Source organism: Callorhinchus milii, unplaced genomic scaffold, assembly GCF_018977255.1.
Source record: "Callorhinchus milii isolate IMCB2004 unplaced genomic scaffold, IMCB_Cmil_1.0 Scaffold1, whole genome shotgun sequence".
Taxonomy (NCBI): domain Eukaryota; kingdom Metazoa; phylum Chordata; class Chondrichthyes; order Chimaeriformes; family Callorhinchidae; genus Callorhinchus; species Callorhinchus milii.
This window is the reverse complement of record NW_024704742.1, coordinates 57,877,534-57,900,892: the sequence shown is the minus strand read 5'-3', so window position 1 is coordinate 57,900,892 and position 23,359 is coordinate 57,877,534. Positions and strand designations below refer to the sequence as shown.

Sequence of the window (23,359 nt, the reverse complement as noted above, 5' to 3'; positions counted from 1 at the left end):
TCATTAATTACAGAAATTGATCTTGAATTCCACTGAGCATGACATTACTAGAAATAACCAAATATTGCATTGAAGTTCCCCTTTGGAAACAGCCTTTGAAAATTATTTTTGCAAATTAGTTTGCTTTTTAAAAACAAATATTAAATAAGTTAATTTTTTTTTAGATAAATTTAGGATTATAATTTGTTTTTACTTTGGGACCACCCAGCAGGACAATAATTGTTTGTTTTTATATTTCAATGTTATAATTTTGGTAAATTAATATTTGCTACAGTAAGAAAACCTAGACTGAAATGTAACAAGGTTTAACAACAACGAATTACATTTGTATAGCAGTGATGTGGTGTGTGTGTCCCCCAGACCTATTACAAACCTTGTATTTAATTTATCATCATGTTGAGGCATCTCACAGCACTTCATAGATCGGAAAATTGTTGAGAAACTTCCTTCTCTTTTCCAATAGTGCAATGGGATCTTTTAACATCCAACTGAACAGACAGGCGAGGCCTTGATTGAATCTAAAGCACAGCATCTTCAACAATGCAATATTCCATTAACACTGCATTCGAGTGTCAGCCTAGACCAAATAATAATAATAAGTCTTGATGTGGGGTTTGAACCCACAACCTTCTGACTCAGGGGTGACACTACCATGCGTGATGGGCGCTATATAAATGCAAGTTGTTGTTATTGTGAGAGTTGCGTGACACCTAAGCCTCATCAGAGGGGGCTTTGCAGTGGGTCTGAAAGGGTGGAACTTGGGTCATATTAAAGTTCTGACCCAAGGCCAGGTCACTCTCTGAGAAAGAGGGAAAACAAAGGAAAGGCTGATGCTGAGCTGCATGGCAGGACCATGTCACTGAGAATCTGAGCAGGGTGGGAACTGTGTGAGTTGAAATAGGTGTTTTAAGACATTGATTGTTGTACTAGGTTTGTTCGAATTTGTTGTTAGAGCCACTAAGGTTTCCCCCTGTATAAATATACCATGTGATTCATGAACCATGTCAGTTGCTTTGGTTATTCAATATCTGTCTGGCTTGGCAAACCCTCGGGGATATTGTACACTGGTATTAGAAGTGAGATCACCTTAGACTTATGAAGTCTCATCCTGCATGATCACAAGCAGACAAATACTAGGCAGAACAAATGACAACCAGGCTTGACAGAGAGGCCTGACAAAGAGATCGGACAGAGTCTGGGGGCTTAGAGAAAGGCTTGAGAGGAGCCAGAACCTGCAAGATATGTCTGAGAGGGCTAGAAGGTCTTCTGACTCATAGGTGAGAGTGCTACCACCTGAGCCAGCCTGGCACTTAAGCTATAAGGTCACACTGGAGGGAGCTTTGCAGTGGAACCTAAGAGGGATGGAGTTTGGGACTGAAAGGGGCAGGTAGTCTGTGAGAGAGGCCTGACATTTGCTGGAAACCTGTCAGACAGACCTGACAGAGGCTGGTAATATTAGTAGTGATAATAATAATACAATATAAAGTTACATTTGTATATAGTGCCTTTCACGTCGGGAGGATGTCCCAAGGCGCCGATAATAACTTTAATACTAATATTAATAATAACTGTGAAGCACCAGAAACAGCAAACCACACATTGTGATTATATTCATGCCTAGAACCATCGGAGTATAGACATAACAAGGTAGCTAAATATATCCACTGGACAATCTTGATATTGACTTAAATACCAACAGGTATGAGTATCAACCAGCAAAAGTGATAGATCCCAACAAAAGACAAAATACTGCAGATGCTGGAAATCTGAAACAAAAACAGAGAGAGCTGAGAAAATCAGCAGGTCAGGCAACATTTATGGAGAAAAGAAAGTGAGTCAACGTTTTGGGTCCACGACCCTTCATCAGAACCGTTCTGACGAAGGGTCATGGACCCGAAATGTTGACTCACTTTCTTTTCTCCATAGATGCTGCCTGACCTGCTGAGTTTTCCTAGCTCTTTCTGTTTTTGTTAAAGTGATAGATCCCCATTGGTTAGTATTTGAGAGATACCCCATTGGTTAGTACCAGAGCAGGTTAGGAACCATCAGCAAGAGTTCCATTAATAATAATAATAATAATACTCCTTGCGTTTGATATAACGTCATTGAGACATCTCAAGTGTTTTGCAGGATATACTGTAAAGTGGAGTGACTGTGCATTTTGTAGGTGAAATGCGGCAGCCAGCTGCACAGAGCAATGTCCTATAAACAGCCATGGAGTGAGTGACTAATTTTATTTGGGGGATTGTTGGTCAAGACACCAGGAGAAACTCTGTTCTCTTTTCATAGTGCCATGGGATTTTTAACATCCACCTGAACAGGCAGATGGAATCTTGGTTTAATGTCTCATCGAAGGACAGCACCTCCTTTAATGCAACACCGCACTACATTGGAGTGTCAGTTTAGTCCATGTGATTCCAAGTCTCCATATTGGCTTGAACCCGCAATCTTTTGACTCAGACACGAGAGTCCTACCACTAGCGCCAGGCTGATACGAGAGGCGATGCAGGACACCAACTGTCAAAACTAATGATCCTGTACTCCTCCGGGGTCCTTAATAAGAAGTTTGTCTTGTCTTGTCTGTTTCTTCCACATGTATGCGGATGACACCCAAATCTACTTCTCCTCCTTCAGCTGCGACTCCTAGTCCCCTGATGTCCGGTCAGCTTGTTTGACGGACATCAATGCCTGGATGAGTGCAAATTTCCAACAATTGAATGTCGGCAAGACAGAAGCCATTCACTTTGGCTCCCATCAATGTCTGCTGGTCTGAACTCCTCAACCTCACTGGGTTCTCCCTCAGACGCACCGAACCCATGTCCAACTTTGGCATCAGGTTCGATTCCCAGCTTTCCTTTCTACCTCACATCTGTACCTTGACCAGGACCACTTTTTTCCACCTACGTCAATTTTCTGCCTCTGTCCATACCTCACAACAAAAGCACCCAAAACCCTCGTTCAGGCCTTTGTCACTTCCTGGCTGGACTATTCCAATGCCCTCCTCAGTGGACTTCACAATACACAAATTCCAATTAATTCAAAACGCCCTATCCGAATTCTCACCTGCACAAAACTCCCATCAAACCAGTCCTTGATAATCTCCAATGGTTCCCAATTACTGAACAGATCAATTTCAAGATCCTCTCACTCATTTTCAAATCCTTTCAAGCCCTCTCACCTCCCTACTTATCCGATTTGCTTACCCCCCCACCAGCCGCTGCCTCCGCTCGGATGGCTCCAGCCTCCTGTATGTTCCTCATCCCCTGCACTCCACCATAGGTGGCAGTGCCTTCAGCCACTATGCCCTGAAACTCTAGAATTCTCTCTCTCAATCCCCTCTGCCTTGCCCCCTCCCTCCCCACTTTCAAATCCCACCTAAAGAACTTCCTTTTTGATTGTGCTTATGATCACCTCCTGCCTCCCTCTCCCCCTGGCTCAGAGTCAGACTCGACCACTGTCAAGCCTTCCAGGACGCTGCCCCTGTGAGGGCGCAATATAAATGCAAGTTGTTGTTGTTGTTTCTGATAGGCATCTAAGATTTTCCCCATGTAGCAATAAAGCGTTTGATTTATGAGTCTGTCTCTGCATGCGTTCAGTATGTCTCTGGATTGTGCAATCTGTGGTCCCTTGATTCTAAAAATACTGCCTGATTCATCAAATGAATTTTAAGCTGTAGGTTATTTTAAATACAACTCTGTTTTAACACTATCAGTTGCTGAAGATTTTATTAAATTAATTTATTAAACCAATCTATGACACTAAATGTACATGAGTTAGGGAAGTGCAACATCAGAGAAAATAGCTTGAATCTCTCAGTGTTACAAATCTTCACCAGAAATATTCAGCTCAATTTGATATTCCAGATTTTATTTTTGGGGAAAGAGACATGTGCCTGAAAATGTGGCTTTTTTATTTTGGGGTTGCTGACTCACTCAAACCTTTGGCTAATAGAAACAGAAATTTAAAAATAAATGTGCATGTAGCCTGAGTATTTCATACTGAAATGAAATTGGCCTACAATGGAAAAAAAATCCCAGAACAGTTAGTCTGAAATGAGTAGCTTCCCGCATTGCTCATTGCGTGTTGTTGGATGTCAGGAAAAAAGTGTGTTTGTTTCAATCAATTGTGACAAATTAAATAGAAAAATATGAGTGTCTATGGATAAAAATCTCTTCTTGAATAGTGATGCGTGACCTTTAACATCCATCTGAACAGGCAGAAGTAGTTGTGGAGTCCTGTAGCTCAGTGGTTAAAGCACTCGCTTCCCAAGAGGGAGACCTGGATTAGATTCCTGCAGAGCGAAGCGTGAGCAAGTTTCTTTACTCCACACGCCTCTGTTTACCTAGCAGTAAGTAGGAGCCCAGTTGTTAGTTGATTGGCGGATCGCTTTTCTGGGGGTAATAATTCCTTCAAAAATATTAATAACAATAAATTGTTCACTCAATCCACGACTGTTGTGGGACACTGCTGTGTGCAATTGGCTGCCGCATTTTGCCCGCAGAATATACAGTAAATTTACTTTACGGCATATTCTGCGAAGCGCTTTGAGACATCTCAAAGACATGATAAGGCACTACATCAAATGCAAGGATTATTATTATGATCATTATTTTCAGGTCATGCCTGAAGACCTTCCTATTCAACCGTGCTTACGGTCATTTTGCCCCAGCTCAGCATCATGCTCCGCCACTGTCAAGTGCTCTGGGATGCTACCCTGCATGAAGGGCGCTACATAAATAAAAGTTGTTTTTGTTGTTGAGATGTTAACTGTTCAGATCCCATTGCACAATTTGAAAAGAGAAGGGAGTTGCTCTTTGTGTTCTGGCCAACAATTCTGCAGATGAAATTAAGCATTCACTTCATGGCTAATTATGGGACTCGGTGTATCAATTGGCTGCCATGTTCACCTACAAAATACACAGTCACTACATTTTACAGTAAATCTTGTGAATCTTAGAGATGTCATTTAGACATAAAAGGTGATGATATCTTTTAAAGGATTATTATTACATCATTTTTAAATCTAAAATCTTGAATGCACTAACAAAACAACAACAACAACAAATTGCATTGATATAGCTCCTTTCATGTCAGGAGGCTGTCCCAAGGCAATAGACAGTCAAAGGTTAGCATTCAAGCTGGTGGTTAGATTTGGGCATAGTGAGGACCAAGCAGAGTGCGATTGGAGGGAACAAAGTGACAGAAGGTTGGAGTTCCCAAGGGCGGTAGATATACTGAAAGCCCAACTGCCGATAGTGGGGCAGGCAGCCAGGGGATGGAGGGAGCCTGTAGATTAATATGGTTTAAGGAGGTCACAAAGATAGGTTGGGGCAAAACTGTGGAGAGATTAAAAAGCGAGAATTAGGATCTTGAATTCCTCCTCTGAGGAGTAGGGAGGGGGGCAGTGGAGCAGAGCAATGATGGGTTAGGTTCATGGAACCTAATGTGGGAGAGCACACAAGCTGCAGAATTCTGGATGGTCTGCAGCTTGTGGAGGGAAGAGTTGGCATCTACAGCTTTCAGAGAATTGGTGTGGATGTGATCAATGTATGGATATGGGCCATGGTACCCAAAGGGAGAGATAGTGGCTTAGATGGGCAATGCTACAGACATTCGGAAAAACTGAGTGTGTCAGAGTTTGAAGGGCAGTTGAGTCAATCAAGTCACTGAGATTCTGCATTGCCTCAGTGCATCTGTGTAGATTGATGCTATCAGCACCTTAGGTTAGAAGAATCTTATAGGTGCCCAAAGGAGAGCATCTATCTTGTCGGCATTCAACTGGAGAAAGTTAGTTCTCATCCAGGACTTGATGTCTGACAGCCAATTAACCAGAACAGCTGTATAGCTGAAATTGAGGGTGGAGGCAGAGAGATAGTGTTGGGTGCCATCCGCATACATGTGGAAGTTAACCCCATTCCTTCAGATGACATCACCAAGTGGAAGCATGTAGATATTAGAGGAGAGGGCTGAGGACAGAGGCGCATGTGATGGTACAAGATCGGGCGGAGAAGCCGTTGGCAGATAGGAAGTGGAGAAGTTGGGGTAGGTAAAATTGAATCCAGGAAATAACAGAATCGTGAAGAGAGGAAAGGTGGTGGAGAAGGATAGAGTGGTCAACATTGATGGTGATATCTAAGATGATAAAGCCCCAAGTAATCACCAAGTCAAGGGGATGACCATGGATGTGGTTGATGGAGTTAAAGTGAAGGGAGAGATCAAGAAAAGAGAGAAGGGAGGCTAAGTCAGCAGAGATGGAGCAAGAAGAAATAAAATGGAGGTTGAAGTTACCCAAGACGAGGAGGCGTTTGGAGTAGAGGCTGAGGGAAGATAGAGGGAGGAGATGTTGGAGAGGAAAGTGCTGGAGAGTTTGCAGGGAGCAAAAGATGAGGGGAATTTTTAGGGAGAGATTGGAGAAATGGTAAAGAGTGACGTGTCAAAGGAGACGAATGAGGGAAGACACAACATGTAGGTCCAACACTAAGTTTCAGAAGAGTAAGGGAGAGTATTATATATTTTGGAGATAAGTAGCAGATAACTAACAAGCTTTGGTTTTAAAAGGATTATTGGAGGTAAAACAGTTTCAACATCTTGAAATCTGGTAAAGAATGGGCATCAGAGACTGTTTTTGATTTGAATTCAGAGATGATTCAGGAAAGAGGAAGAGAATGTATGGTGGATAGTGAAGCTTTGCAGAAACACAGAAGGAAAGTTTAAAGGAACAATGACCTTAGCAATATTAACAAAATAGCAAAAATATAAAAAGGTTATGGTTGAGAGAATGAGAAAGAATGGGGTCTCGGGTAGAGAGATGGGTTTATTTGTAGGATAATATGCTTTTCTAACATGTCCAGAGTACTGTGAAAGGGGCTAGAAAGACCACTTCAAATGTTGGAACAGTATTCAAGTCTTGGAGACAATCAGGCTTTATAGATTTAAAAGCTGTTGAGGGTGAAATAATTGTACAGCATGAAAGGAGAAAGGGACTTCCTTGGGAGTCCTTCACCAATTTATTAAATGGAAAAGTTCTTCTAAGATAAGGGGATAGTGAGGTCATGAATGTCAATTGATGAAGGATTAAGTCTGAAGCTGTGTCTTGCAATTGGCAAAGACGTGCAGAAACTGCATATTTGAATTGTGGAAAAGAAACAAGATTTTCATTGTCTTATTGAATTGCATGCTTCAGTAATTTAGCCATTGCTTGTTAAATGGGATGAAGCAATCAGAAGGAAATTGATGCATGTAGAATGGAATCATCAACAAAAAGCTTCCAAAACTTCAGAAATCCAATAATCCTTTGCAAGAAAGGCAAAGGACTAATATGACAGATGAATTAAGCAGACATCATATGAGAAACAAAATAAACAGACACAAGAACCATTGGATGTAGTATCATATCTTTGAACTTTGAAGGAGAGCTTCATTAAAATCCAAATACAAAAAACAATCAAACAACTAGGTTGTCAATTAAACATGAGAAAAGGAAATGGCAAACAGAAAAGTGTGAACAAATAAAGAGGTGACATAGAGACTGAGGGCACAAAACAAAAAGGCATTGAGATCAGATGGATTATTCTCCTTGGGGTGCCAGTTAGCAGGCTCCCTTTGGAGCTGAACTGGCTCCAAGTTGACATGCATGGCCAACAGAATGTTGGAATAGAGCCAACCTTTAGTGCTAGTCTCACTAATCTGGTTCCTAAGGAAGGCTGTTCCTTTATATTCCAGGGCACTGTTGATGACAGATCAGCCAGCCTGGCTCATCGGTAGGACTTGGAGTGGCAGGGCTTGGAGGGCTAAATCATTAATTGGGGGCATGGATTTTTCCACTCAGCTCCTATTAACCCCTCAAGCTGGCATCCCAAGGAGAATAATCCATCTGATCCCAATACCTTTTTGTTTTGTGCCCCCAGTCTTTCAATAGCAGGCCTTATATTTTTCTCAAAGTTAAACTCCAGTAGTACCATAACACCCACTCCTGGTTGCTCAAGCTTTGGCTCATGCAAACCTGCACCGACTAGCCTCTACTTACCTTCCAGAATTAGGTTAGCACAATGCATCCTAGGGAAAAAGAGTATATTCCATTCCAAACAGAGGATGTTCCAAGTGTACATGGCATACATGAAACTCTCAGTCTGGTTAGGACACTCTTAACCATGGTGATGGGTTTCCATGTGTGTTAAACATCCAAATGACCAGAAAAATCAAGTGAATTACATGCTAGAGTATTTAGGAAAGCAACTCTTAAAATCAAGCGTATTCTTATCTTATATTTGTTATCTTCAGGAAATTGCTGGTAGGGAGAGTATTGGAGGGCAGAAATTGTTTTACTCTCTGGCCTCTTTTTCAGACTTTGCTACCTTGTGGAATTCACACTTAGCTCTTTTGCGATGTTACACACAAGTTAACTGGCTTTTGATGTTTGTAGCCAGGAGTCACAAATAGCACATCAAAATGGCTGAAGAGAAATTCCACCTAGGTCTAGGTTTACTCATTGATGTTGTATTTTTGAAAGTCCAGGATTTGGCAAATTTTTAAACGTAGGTTTTATTTTAAAGTTGTTTTTTCTGTACATGATCTTTCATCAGAATCCAGTTTGGATGAAGGTCATAGACCTGAAACGTTAACTCATTTTCCTCTCTCCATTGGTGCTGCATGACCTGCTTCATGTTCAAAGTGACTTCTGTTTTTATTTCAGATTTCCAGCATCTGCAGCATTTTGATTTTTGGTTTTCTGTACGTTCTTTGAAGAATTACAGAAAAGGTCTTTCAAAGTTCAAACTCAATTCAACAATTTGCTAAATTCTGGATGGTCTAAAATGCTAATAAATAGGGCAAATGTCAACTGAGGTGGAATCCTGTAGATTAGTGGTTAGAGCACTCGCCTTGCAACTGAGGACCAAGATTTGATGGGTAGGGCAATATGTTGGGCAATTTTCCTTTCTCCACATGCCTCTGCTTAGTAGGAACCCGGTTGTCAGACGATTGGCGCATCACGTTTCCGCCAATCAAAGGGTATTAGTTGCTTCAAAATAAATTAAAATAATTTGGTCATTCAATCCACAACTTTTTGTGAGACACTGCTCTGCACAATTGGCTGCCCCATTTCACACACAAGATATACTGTCAATTCACTTTATAGTATATTCTGTGAAGCACTTTGAGACAGCTTGAAGATGTGATAAGGACCTATATCAGATACAAGGATTATTATTATTAATAATCTCTCTCCAGCATTTAGCAAATATCACAAATTGGGTCCTTTTGTGAAAAAGTTAGTTAAAATAATTTCCTTTCGGAGCAATTTTCCAGATTTTCATATAACAAATGTTTTACCCTATGGAAATTATATGAACCCTTTCTTTTCTGTTTCTTTCAGTGGGATCTAGTCTGTGACAATGACTGGAAAGGGCCAATGTCATTGTCCATGATTTTCCTCGGAAACCTATGTGGTGCAATAATCTCAGGACAAGTATCAGATAGGTAAAACTACAGTTCTTATAATGAATAAAAAATATATTGCAAGATGGAATGTAATTTTTGGGGCTTAATGTTGAAAAGACGGAAGCCATACGCCTTGGCACCCACTTACTTGTTCTCATCTGTGGCTCCAACCTCCTCAGCCTATCTCTCAGATTGACTGAACTGTGCATAACCTAACCTATGACAGGTATCCTCACCTGCACCAAACTCCATACCCCATGTCACCCTAGTCCTTGCCAGGCTCCAATGGCTCTTTGATGTACAACAGATCAATTTCAACATCCTAACACTTGCATACAGATCAATTCATGCCCAGATCACTTTAACTCCCTACCTCCCCAAGCTGGTTACACCCACTCCACTACATGCCACCCTTGCTCAGCTGGCTGCATGTCCCTCATCCTCTCCGCACCATCATCAGCAACTGTTCTTTCAGGTTTCTATGGAATTATCACCCTCAATCACACTGCCTTGCCGCCTCCTTCCCCATCTTCAGATCACACCTGAACACCTTCCTCTTTGACTGTGACTATGGTCACCTCCCCCCTCACCCAGCTTGGTGTCCTCCTCCACCACAGTTAGCCACTCCAAGATCCTACCCCTCATGAAGAGTGCTGTATAAATGCATTTTGTTATTGTTGTAAATGTTAGGTGGATGATATTTGGAATCTGCATGCTGCAGACATATGACTGTGTGAAATATATGAACTCCTAAATTGTTGTTCTGTAAAGAGACAATAACTTTTCAATTCTGTTGGGACTGGGTTAATTGCATCTAAATATTTGCTCAGAAGATATTCCTCAGGTCATCTCTCTGTCCTCGCTCGCCTCCACCGGCTCCCCATCCCCCAGAGGATCGAATTCAAGATCCTCATCCTCACCTACAAGGCCATTCACGGCCTTGCTCCCTCCTACCTCTCCGACCTACTATCCCCCTACCTACCTGCCCTTACCCTCCGTTCCTCTGACTCCGGTCTGCTCCACATCCCCCGCCCCAACCGCCCTACCATCGGTGGCCGGGCCTTCAGCCTCTCAGCCCCTAGGCTCTGCACCTCTATCCCCCAGTGCCTTCGCCGCCTCCTCCCTTTCCTCCTTCAAGGCCGGTCTCAAAACCTTTCTCTTTGACCGTGCCTTCAGCTCCCCTCTCGACTCTCTACCCCCTCCTCGCTCCCTCCCTTCCCTCCCCTCACCCTGACCATTTCCCCCCTGCTCGGGTCCTGACCCAACTGTACAGTGCCTTGGGACGTCCTCCCGACGTGAAAGGCACTCAATAAATGGAATCTTGTTGTTGTTGTTGTTGCATTTGCAACCCCCTCCCAATGGGACCCAGTGCACAACTAGACACTATGAGGTGAGGATGTTGGATATACATATTAATATGATTTCATCCAGAGGAACCATAGCAATTACAATTGGCCTAAGCACCCCTGGGCGAGGGAGAGAACAAATCAGCTAAAGGTTATTCTCTCCATCACTGTCTAGTGATCCTTTTGGGAATTGTGGACATCTAGTCAAGACTACATTATGACATCGCCAATGGTTCAATGATAATAATACTAATAATAACACTTACATTTCCCATAGCACCTCTCATGTCAGGAGGATGTCTCAAAGGGCTTCCCAGGATTTACTAAAGTGTAGTGACTATGTATTTTCCAGGAGGATGCTGACAATAGCCCACTAACACATACTATCTCGGCACACACTTGAAGAATAGACACTTGGTAAGGTACTGGTGGATAGGTAAAGTCCATATAACTATAAGAGTCACCTCCTTCAGGAAGATAGGAAAGAACACTGGCCAAAATTCAAAGAAACAGAAAAGAATGTAAACAAAGAGGAAAACTACTTCAGAAGATCAGGAGGGAAAATTGGCCAAAAATCAAAGAAACTTAAAAGAATGTAAACAAAGAGAAAAACTAAATGGAAAAGAAGACATAAATATCACATTATTTATGGAATTAATATAATCCTGGAACAGGACCCATTACTTAAAGATTCTCCAATAACTTACTGGCTAATATTAGATTTGTTTCAATGTAGTGCGAGCCATGAACCACGATTGTACATCTCCCATTTCCCAGTCATACTGACTAACGGGCTACGTAGAGTTCTTTCCGCATTTGATCCTCTAGCATTTGCTTGTAAGAATTATGTAGAATCTAGAGACAAGTTTTGTTAACAGCTTGTCTTCCATTCACAATGCCTAATAAGTGTCAGGTGAAAGTATCCCAATTACGTACATTGTCCAGATACAGTTTGGAGGCCAACTTTGGTGTCTTATTATAGAAAGGCCCATCAAAGGCTCAGCAGAGGCACAGAGGATGGAAGGTTATAATTATTAATATCTTAGTAGTTGTGTTAAAACAGAGTATGAAAGCATGGATGTCGTTATGGTTACCAGGTTGCCACTGGCATCACTTCCTGTGCATTGAACGCACATGCGATATCAGGAAATGTCATTAATGCCTCTTCCTGTATGCTACAAATATCTTACATGCAGATAGTGATGTCAGCAGCTAATTTTAGTGCAGGAAGCCAGCAGGTCTGTGCTGGAACTCAGAAGTGTGCTGTTCATCTGGAAACCACGGGTCCACAGCAACCCGCCCCCCCACCACCCCAACATTAAAAATGAACCAGTGCTCTAGTGAGGCGCTTGATAAGGGTTGTTCTGTATCACCAGAAGAGCAAAATCAAGGCCACAATACATGTTCTCACATATAGGGTTGTTAGAACATGAAGTTAACTTTTGGATAATTTTGAATCTTGCAATATTTTCTGTTAAAGATTAAAAATATTACTGTACTTTTTTATTGTTTTATAGGTATGGAAGAAAAGTCGTTCTCTTTGGAGGCATTGCAATGCAGACAATCTTAAGTTTCATGCAAATGGCCTCAAGTAGCTGGGAGATGTTCTCCATATTGTGCTTTTTCATTGGAGTTGGAGATATTTCGAATTATGTAACTGCTTTTGTTTTAGGTAACTTTGTTTTAACACTGGTAGCATTCCAAACAATTACAAATGTACAAAAGAACTTTTAGAATTCATACATCTTACATATACACGTGTGGCAGCCGTGCTCAGTTGGTGGCTCACTCTCTTCTGCGATAGAAGCTTGTGGGTTTAACCCAATTATGACTTTAAACTCCCAGTCTAGACTGACACACCAATGGAGACGCAATCTTTAATATGAGATATTAAATCAAAATACTGTATGCCTGTTCCATGGCACTATTTCACTTAATCTCCCTTAACTCCTCAATCCCTCTACTCACCATCACCCAACCTGACCGGTCCTGGAAAAAAATCTCCCCACCCCCCCCCCTCGTCTCAGCTGCCTTGGAGTCATCTGAACTCCTTCCCTTCTGGGCTTCCTCCCGCAATGACCTAACCTCCTCGGTCACTCTTTGTCCCAGCTCCCTCTCCTCCACTCTCGATTCCCTTGCCACCTTCTCTTCCCGAGTCATCTCTTATTCACATAAGTCACCATGGTATACCAGCCACCTCCACTCCCTTAAAGCACAGGTGCGTGCCGCTGAGCTCACCTGGCTTAAATCAAACTTAACAGCCCATTGGTAGATCTGGCTGGAACATATCAAATCTTACCGCTCCGTTCTCACCTCCGCTAAATCGTCGTTCTACTCCAAGACAATTTTGGAGGATAAGGACAACCTAAGGCTTCTCTTCTCCATCATGAACTGGCTCATCCACCAATCCTCTCATGCCTCACCCATCCTCACCTCAAATGCTTACTGTGAGGCAATGCTGGACTTCTTCGAATCCAAAGTCTAGAGAATCTGCTTAGCTGCCTCTGCCACTGTATCTGCTACCCCCACCCCATCGCCCTCTCACAGCCCAGCCCCTACACATCCTTCCCTCCACACCTTCGAACCTGTCTCCCCCTCTTCTCTCATCACCATTATAACCCACATGAAACCGATCACCTACTCCCTCGACACCATCCCTACCTCTCTCCTTACCTCCCAGTTCCACCTCCTTGCCCCTTACTCACAGAAATCATAAACTTCTCCCTGACCTCTGATACTGTTGTTACCCCATTAAAAACTGCCGTCATCAATCCTACCTTTAAAAAACCCTCCCTGGTCCCAGCTCTACTCCCAAACTACCTCCCCATCTCCAACCTCACTTTCCTCTACAAGGTCCTGAAACGAATTGTTGTTTCTCAGCTTCGATCCTACCTCTCCAGCCATTCCCTTCATGAACCCCTGCAATCAGGTTTCCGTGCAGCCCACAGCACAGAAACAGCCCTGGTCAAAATGACAAATGACATTCTGTCCATCTGGGACCAGGGCTCCATCTACCTCCTCATCCTCCTTGACTTCTCTGCTGCCTTCAACACCATCGACCACTCTATCCTCATCCACCACCTCTCCTCTCATCTCAATCTTCACAGCTCTGTCCTTGACTGGTTCAAATCACCTCTCACACCACCTCCACTATCTTTCCACACATGGCTTCTCCTCTAGCCCCCGCACCGTCTTGTGCGGTGTTCCACAGGCCTCCATCCTTGGTCCTTTCCTCTTCAACATCTATATGCTCCCTCTTGGTGACATCACCTGCAGTCCTGGGGTCAACTTCCACATGTATGCGGATGACACCCAACTCTACCTCTCTGCCTTCACCCTCGACTCCAGGACCACTGCTGTCCTGACCGAATGTCTGTGAGACATCAAGTCCTAGATGAGAGCTAATTTTCTCCAATTAAATATCAACAAGGCCGAGGCTCTCCTGATTGACTCCTGTCAGCACCTCCTCACCTCAGGCGCTGACAGTATCACCGTCCATGGTTGCACATTCAACCTTACTAAGCCAGTCTGGAACCTTGGTGTCTTATTTGACCCATAACTATCCTCTCTACTCCACATCTGCGCCATGACCCGCTCTACCTTCCTCTATCTCCACAACATTGCCCGGCTCTGCCTCTGTCTCACACCGCAGGCCGCCGAAACCCTCATACATGCTTCCATTACATTGAGCTTGACTATGCAAACTCATTGCTTGTTGGCCTCACCAACTCCTCCCTCCATAGGCTGCAGATCAGCCAGAACTCTGCAGCCCGTGTCCTCTCCCGCAATAGGCTCCGCGAACCTATTAGCTTCATCCTCGTCTGACTCCACTGGCTTCCCATCACACAGAGGATGCAGTTCAAGATCCTGGCCCTCACCTTCAAAGCCCTCCATGGTCTTGCTAGCACCTACCTCCGTGACATCCTAACCCCCTACCATTCTGCTCACTCTCTCCACTCAGCGGGCTCCAGCCTGCTTCATGTCCCTCACCCCACTTTTGGCAGGTGGGCCTTCTGCCACTCTGCCCCCATACTCTGCAATTCCATCGCACAGTTCCTCTGCCACGACCCTTCCCTTGCCACCTTCAAGACGCATCTGAAGACCCTACTCTTGACTGTGCATTTGATCTCCCTGCTTCCCCCCCCCCTCCACCCTCCCTGACACCGACCCCCAGCTCGGGTCTAAAAGTCTGTCTGTTCAGCACCTTGGGACATCCTCCTGACGTGAAAGGTGCTATACAAATGTAATTGTGTTGCTGTATTTGAAAAGGAAGGAATTTCTCCTTGTGGCTGAACTAAAATTCCCCCAGAGAAAATTGGTCACTGTGAGGCCATTTGTAGTACAATGGTTGATGGGATATCTACAAACACATTGTATTGTGCAAATTGACTGCCGACTTTGCCTGCAAAATACACAGTCACTATATTTTACAGTAAATCCTGTGAAGCACTTTGAGATGTCTCGACAAGAGATGTTCCTAGAAAGCCTGTGCCTCCTCTTTGATTGCTCCTTCTTCATATGCAGATAATTCCCACCATTAGAACAGATTCACAACCTGATATAATAACTGTCATGCACCAGTGATGCTGTTCTGACTCATTGACTGTCAGACTTCAACTCTTCACCTCATGGAACCTGTTCAGAGTATTGGTGTTTTGTTGAACTCTCATTTGATATGAGGCTTATCACATCATGAAGACATATCAAAGCACTCCACAGGATTTTACTGCAAAATGTAGTGACTGTGTATTTTGCAGGCAAAGTCGTCAGTCAATTTGCACAATGCAATGTTACACAAACAGCCATGAAGTGAATGATCAATTTTATCTTGGGGTTGGACGGTCAGGACACCAGGCAAACCTACCAAGTTGTTAATACTGAGGGAATCCACACAATGCATTGCTGAAGGCTTTCTAGTCATGACACCCACTGATCTATGTGAGCACAGAAGTGTGGACATCTGTAAAGTTTGGAATCCACTCCATCAAACATGTCTGAAATTGTTTTCTTACAGAGCATTTGGATATGCCATGGCACCATCTTGGAATGTAATTGATCTCTACACTTCCATTATGTGTAGCAGAAGTGGAGTCCTGTAGCTCAGTGGTTAGAGCACTCGCTTTGCAAGTGAGAGACCTGGATTCGATTCCCAACGGGGTGAAACCTTGGGCGAGTTTCCTTACTCCACACGCCCGATAATAATCCCTCAAAAAAAACAATAATAAATTGTCATTTCAATCCAGGACTGTTTGTGGGACACTGCTGTGTGCAATTGGCTGCCACATTTCACCCACAAATATACAGTCAATTCACTTTACAGTATATTCTGTGAAGCGCTTTGGGACGTCTAGAAGACGTGAAAAGCGTTATATCAAATGCAAGGATTATTATTATAAGAGTTTTTTTCAATATTCTTCACAGCTCCATTTTCAACAGATGCCACCGATTTACATCTATACCCAAATTATATGAAGCAAAATTTGTGACTGTTTGTGGGACACTGCTGTGCACAATTGGTTGCTGCATTTCACCCGCAAAATATACAGTCAATTCACTTTACAATATATTCTGTGAAGCATTTGAGTCATCTCAAAGACGTGATAAGGTGCTAAATCAAATGCAAGGATTGTTATTATTATAGGTGTGTAGACAACCTCAAACCCACCCAACAGCAACTGGTCCCTCACCATAATCTATCACTGATATTTCTTCCTCATCAGCACTCACTGAGATTACATCAAATATCAGCAACTTGTTGCTAGTGTGTCACAGGAATCAGTATTAGGATTGCTGTGGTATTTTTTTCTTGCAAATAAATTGAATGTTGCAATCATGTCAAAGGCAACCAAATTTGTAGTGGCAAATCAATTGTTTTTTCAGTGAGTTAACACATGCACAATGGACTGAATGGCTTCTTTCTGTATCAATACTCTTTACCAGGGGTAATAATCCCTTTAAAAAAATGAGGTCACTCAATCCATGGCTGTTTGTGGGTCACTGCTGTGTGCAATTGGCTGCCTGGTTTCACGCACAAAATATACAGTCAATTCACTTTACAGTATATTCTGTGAAGCTCTTTGAGATGTATAAATCTGATGTAAATTGTAGCATTAGTTTCACATTTGTTTTGTTATAATTTTGTGAATTAATGTGATAATGAAACCTCAGAAATTGCATTAAGAAGTTTTATTAATGGGTTTTGATCATGAATTGTATTTTAATTTAATTATTTTAATTTCTCTTTCCCTTTCACTATCCAGGAGCAGAACTGTTCAGCAAATCTGTGAGAATCACTTTCACAGCACTTGGCATCTGCTTGACATTTGCCATAGGCTATGCTATTTTACCTCTTATCGCCTATTTTGTCCGAGAATGGAAACTATTAATACTGGCATTGTTTCTGCCAGAACTTCTGTTTTTCCCTCTGTGGTGGTAAGTTAATATTTCCATTTAATATTTGCCTCCTTATTCACAGTTTTTTTTGTTATTAACAGAGAAAACTATTCCCTCTGCAGGTAAATGATTCGTCCCCTCAAAGTTGGAGCATTTAGGAGGAACTACTTTATGCACAGGGTAGTGAGAATGCAGAACTCACTGCCTGAAGCAAACAGTACAGGTGCAATTTAGAGAAAGCTAGATATACACAGGAGGGAGAAGGGAATAGAAGGGATGGAAAGGCATAATGAATGGGTGGAGACTGATGTAGAGTCCAGCTTGGCTCGTTAGGCCAAATGGCCTGTTTCCATCCTGTAAAGTCTATGTAAATAAAACTAATAACTACAGAAGCAAATAGTTTAAAGAACTTCAAGATGAACAGATAAAAAGAAATGATGAAAAGGTGAAAGAAGGAACTGAATTCAACTAAAAAGGATTCAGCGTTTTTGGACCTACTCTTCCAGGTTTGATAATTGTTCAATTGAGAAAAGTAACTGCAGAACATGTCATTACCATTACTGTAGCATGTTGAAATGTTATATGAAACACATAGGTGCTATAAAATACAATTATTTTTAGCGGCACCATAGAAATTGCAAGGCTCCACTGATTTTAATACATTTGTGTAAATTGTAAAACACCAGATTGCTAAAATCAGTGACTGAAATTCTGTTAATTTTTCCGAAACTCTTGAACTTGCTGTCTGAATCCTTCGACCTTCTCCCCTCTTTGCCAATCTTCAGATCGCACCTGAAGACTTTCATCTTAGACCGTGCCTAAGATCATCTCCCCTTTCTCCCTGGCTCAGTGTTGATCTACACCACTATTAAGTACTCCAAGAAGCTACCCCGTGTGAAGGGCACTATCTAAATGCAACTTGTTAATTTAAAGAAATTCAGAAGCCTTTCTACACAATTGTCAATTTCAGTATTTCATTAATCAATTCAGTCTTCTGCCGTGTTTATTGAGAAATCTTTCTTAAGCTACATGCACATTTTTGCAGGTTTATACCTGAGTCTCCCAGGTGGCTGCTATCTCAAGGCCGAGTGGAAGAAGCAGAAGCCATTGTGAAAGCTGCTGCTAAGAAAAATGGCATTAAACATGTTGGGGAGATATTTCAGCGTAGCGATAACATGGTGATTATTCTTTATTGTTATATCTGGTGATTATCCTTTATTGTTTCTGTCTTATGTTGTGAGACAGGGTTTTGTTATAAGACACATCCTTCCTCGGATCTCTTCTCCCTCTGCACTTCTATCCACAGCAATCCTGATGCAGCCATAAAGCTGCTAAACGATCGCCTCTCTGCAACCCTCACTCCTTTGCCCCCTGGAATCTAGTTCTGTCTCCAAATCTACCCACTTCCTCTGGTGTAAGAGTTACCTCCACCTCATCAAAACTAAAACCTGGTCACTTGAGTGCAGATGGCACAAATCCGGCCTCACAATCCATCACCAGCTATGGTTCGAGGTTCTGCACAACTACTACCTCTCCCCCTTGCAGGCCAAAACTGCCTTTTACTCCAAAACCATTTTGGAGGCCAAAAATAACCCAACAGCACTGTTCTCCACTATTTCAATGAAGAGACACCACTGAATAAATGGTGATTTTCCTTAACTGTTTTTATCTCATGTTGGTAATTTAAATCAAAATCTGGAATAATTTACATATTTTAAGAATAATTGTCTTTTATGCTATATTTCTCTATAAGCAGTGTACACATGGAGTAAAGAGTGCCACCAATTTTAATAACTAGAATCTTTTGCAAAAGGTTATGCTGCCAAAGTAAATAATCTCTAAGATAATTGAAAGGTCTGGACCTTCTATTCCGGAACTTCTGAATCCAATGAGCATAACTTTCATGTGAATTTGCAGCCCTTAATTTTGAAACCATTTTCTGTAAATTTCTTTTAAAAACTTACAGAAAATTGTTTTCAAAGTTAAAACTGGATTAAAAGTTCAATTTGCCAATTTGCAATCCATCTGGGGTATCCTCCTAATGTGAAAGGCGATATATAAATGTAAATTTCAATTATATTTTAATTTGTAAATTCTGCACACTCTGGAATGCTAAGTTAATTGAGTAAATCAAAACCAAGGTTGAATTTCTACCCACTTCTCCTCCACCATCTTTGTGGCATCCACAGAGATTCAACCAATTAAGATTTTAGTGTTCTAACTGCACTGAAAGAAACAAGGATCAACAATAAGAGATCAAATGTTATTTATATGGGTCCCAGCTTTCACTCATGTTTTATATTATTTTGTCATGCACACTGTTTCTGCTGAGATTTATTTGAAACAACTAGTCCCTGAGATATTGTAGGATATGCTACAGTTGATCAGGAACCTACACATACTTTCAATCATTTTTGCATAAAAGGTTGGATATAGTAAATAGTCTGCTTAATGTAGAGGTGGTTCTATTTACGAATTTTACATTATATGTAGAATATCATATCACTTGTTTATTTTACACTTTTTTAGGTTTTGAAATCCACGAATAAACTGAAAAGTAAACACAATTACGTGGATTTGGTTAGAACTTTCCACGTAAGGATAATCACAGTCATATCCCTCCTTATATGGTGAGTAGAGACTTTATCAGCAAAGAATTCTCATTAATATTAATATGTATATATTATATCATTAAGTCATTCATATTAACCTGTATATATGTTATCTGTATTGGTCTTTTGGTATTTAGTCTATTTTGTGTAAAGCAGATGTAGCATTAACTTCTTAACTGCTAACAAAGGAAATTCTGCTCCAATTAAATTGTCATTAAATTGTGTTCACAAGATCGTGAGAGAAATGTTAATGAAATATTTGTGCAGAAGAAGAAAAACATTGGTCCTGGAAACAAAGAGGATCTGATTTCAATATCTGTTGTCAAGCCATAGGAAAATATCCCCTCTCTCTCTGGATCATGTATTGCAAGGCAGAAAGCCCAACAGAAATTTCTGGGCTACTTCTCAAATTCTGTGAACAGGTGCCTCCCTTCATTGCACCTACCACAGATTTACAGAATGCACGTTGATGGCATTTGAAAGGTCAAAGCCACCAAACAGAACAACATGATAATATTGCATAAGTTTGAGTGATTTCGCCAGGCTTATTTCAAGGAGCAGGATGTTCTGTTCTCAATCTGATCACATGTTTGATCAGGAACCAGCAACATTCCTCCTCTCAAAAGTTGTTGATGATCAAAATTGTTTTATGTCCCCTTAAGGTCAGTGTGAGATGTTTGTGCGATTGGTATTCAGTTTCACAGGTCATAAAACATAATAAATGAATTACATGAATGTAATGAAAGGCACCAAGCTCACCAATCACTTTCTGTAGTTGTCTCTTCACTCCACCAGTAATCTGTTTGCCTCAGGCCATTAAAGGTGGACTTCCTTTAGCATATTGGTTAGAGCACTCGCCTCCCAAGCGAGAGGACCTGGGTTTGATTCCTGCGCAGGGTGAAACATTTAGCAAGTTTCCTCACTCCACACGCTCTGTTTACCTATCAGTAAGTAGGAATCTGGTACAAAAACAGAGAGAGCTGGGAAAACTCAACAGGTCAGGCAGCATCTATGGAGAAAGGAAAGTGAGTCAACGTTTTGCGTCCACGACCCTTCGTCAGTTCAAGGGTCGTGCATCCAAAACGTTGACTCACTTTCCTTTCTCCAGTAGGAACCTGGTTGTTAGTCAATTGACAAATTGCTTTTCTGGGGATATTCGCCCACAAATATACAGTCAATTCACTTTACAATGTGTTCTGTGAAGCGCTTTGGGACGTCCTCCCGAAGTGAAAAGCGCTATATCAAATGCAAGGATTATTATTATTATTATTATTATTATTATTATAATAATCCATTCAAAAAAAGGTGGTCATTCAATCCACAACTGTTTGTGGTACACTGCTGTGCGCAATTAACTGCCATCTTTCACCCACAATATATAAAATCAATTCAGTTTACAGTATATTCTGTTGGGTGCTTTGAGACGTCTGGAAGATATGATAAGGCGCTATATCAAATGCAAGGATTATTATAAGATTATTATTTAACGTTAACTAGCAGATTCAGAATAATGCCAAAATGTAAGGATTGTTATTGTAGTTTGTGTGGCTGCCAGTATACACACATAACATCAACAACTACTTGCATTTGCATAGCGCCCTTCACTTAGGAAAAGGTCTTGGAGTGCTTCACCATGATGGGATTGGACACTGAGCAAGGGAAAAGGGGGAGAGGGAAATAAAAGATTAGCAGACGGACAAGTTGCAGTGACCTTATAAATAGGAGAATTGTGATCACGGTCTTAGAATACAATAAGTGGCTGTGAGTTATTGCTTAGAATTGTGTCAATCTTTAAAGCTTTTACAAAGTGGATTTGTATCTTTACAAAACCTTCTTATAAGAGGTCCTGAATTAAACAGTCAGTGTTACGTTGGCCTTGTGTGCAGCATTGGGCTTCAATCTCAAGGACTAGGACATCCTCCCGACATGAAAGATGCTATGTAACTGCAATTCGTTATTGTTGTGCAAGGTGGTTGGTGATGTTTAAGCTACAGACAGCTGTTTGAAACAATCGTAGCATTGCAAAGGTATTCCAACCATGCTGAAAGTGGATGTTCTCCAAAAGATGGATCACTAAACTCTAAAGTTTGGGACAACAGATGCTGGGATGTATTTGTCACGAGTGTAGCTTCATGATCACTTATATTTAGAACTTGTAGTCATCAGATCGATATGCAGAATTCTAAGAGATTCATGATAAAAATTCACACCTGCAACCAGCAGAATCAATGATAGTAATTCCACATGTATGCGGATGACACCCAACTCTACCTGTCCTCCTCTACCCTCAACTCCACGACTACCGATGTCCTGACAGCCTGCCTGTCTGACATCGAGTTCTGGACGAGAGACAACTTTCTTCAGCTCAACGTGCGTAAAACTGAGGCCCTCCTGATTGGCTCACGTCAGCGCCTCCGCACCTCAGGCGCTGAGAGAATCAGCATCCAAGGCTGCACTCTCCACCTCTCAAAGCCGGTCAGGAACCTCGGCATTCTGTTCGACCCTGAGCTGTCCTTTCTACCTCATATCCGCGCCACAACTGGCACCGCCTTCCATCACCTCCAAAACATCGCTGGACTACGGCACTATCTCACTCCTCAGGCTGCTGAAACTCTGGTCCACGCCTTTATTACCTCAAGGCTGGACTATGGCAACTCTCTCCTCGCCGGCCTTCCCGGCACCTCCCTCCACAAGCTGCAGGTCATCCAGAACTGCAGCTCATGTACTGTCCCGCACCAGGCTTCGTAATCACATCACTCCCACCCTCGCTCGCCTCCACTGGCTCCCCATCCTCCAGAGGATCGAATTCAAGATCCTCATCCTCACCTACAAGGCCATTCATGGCCTTGCTCCCTCCTACCTCTCTGACTTACTATGCCCCTATCTACCTGCCCGTGCCTTCAGCTCCCCTCTCAACTCTCTACCCCCTCCTCGCCCCTCCCTTCCCTCCCCTCACCCTGACGTTTCCCCCCTTCTCGCTCCCTCCCTTCCCTCCCCTCACCCTGATCATCTCCCTCCTGCTCGGGTCCTGACCCAACTGTCCAGTGCTTTGGGACGTCTTCCCAATGTGAAAGGCGCTCTATAAATGGAATCTTGTTGTTGTTGTTGTTGTAATTATTCTTGTATTTAGTATAGTACCGTAACGCATCATTGAAAAGTCTCAAAACTCTCATCAAGATTTTCGGTAATTATTGCATGTTTGTAGGCAAACATGGCAGCCAGTTTGCTCACAGATCTCCACAACAATCATGAAATGTATGACTTTTTATTTTCATTAAAATTTTCAAGACTGAGATGGATAGATGTTTGTTTGATAAGGGTATCAAGAGATATGGGGCAAGAGCGGGTAATTAAAGTTGAGGAACAGATCAGCCATGATCTTATAGAATGATGGAACGGACTCAAGGGGCTGAGTGGCCTGCTCCTGTTGCTACATTCCTATGTCTGGGAGATGGTTAATCAGAATACCAGGAGAACCTCTCTTTTTTGAATAGTGCCATGCGATCAATGGGATTTGAAAGGATAAACATGTTGTTGGCAGAATGGGATTCATCTGATACAGATTCGGAT

At 42.1% G+C, this 23,359-nt stretch overlaps 1 protein-coding gene across 4 annotated transcripts in view; it reads left to right on the top strand.

Moving 5' to 3' along the window:
* LOC103187397 (solute carrier family 22 member 5) overlaps positions 1 to 23,359 on the top strand; it is a 63,919-nt gene that overhangs the window by 14,387 nt on the left and 26,173 nt on the right. For all 4 annotated transcript variants that reach the window (XM_007906870.2, XM_042342537.1, XM_042342531.1 and 1 more), the window contains exons 3-7: positions 9,374 to 9,477; positions 12,302 to 12,456; positions 17,045 to 17,216; positions 18,223 to 18,355; positions 19,707 to 19,807. In XM_007906870.2, coding sequence (XP_007905061.1) covers positions 9,374 to 9,477; positions 12,302 to 12,456; positions 17,045 to 17,216; positions 18,223 to 18,355; positions 19,707 to 19,807 — 665 coding nt within the window. The remainder of the gene's footprint in view (positions 1 to 9,373; positions 9,478 to 12,301; positions 12,457 to 17,044; positions 17,217 to 18,222; positions 18,356 to 19,706; positions 19,808 to 23,359) is intronic.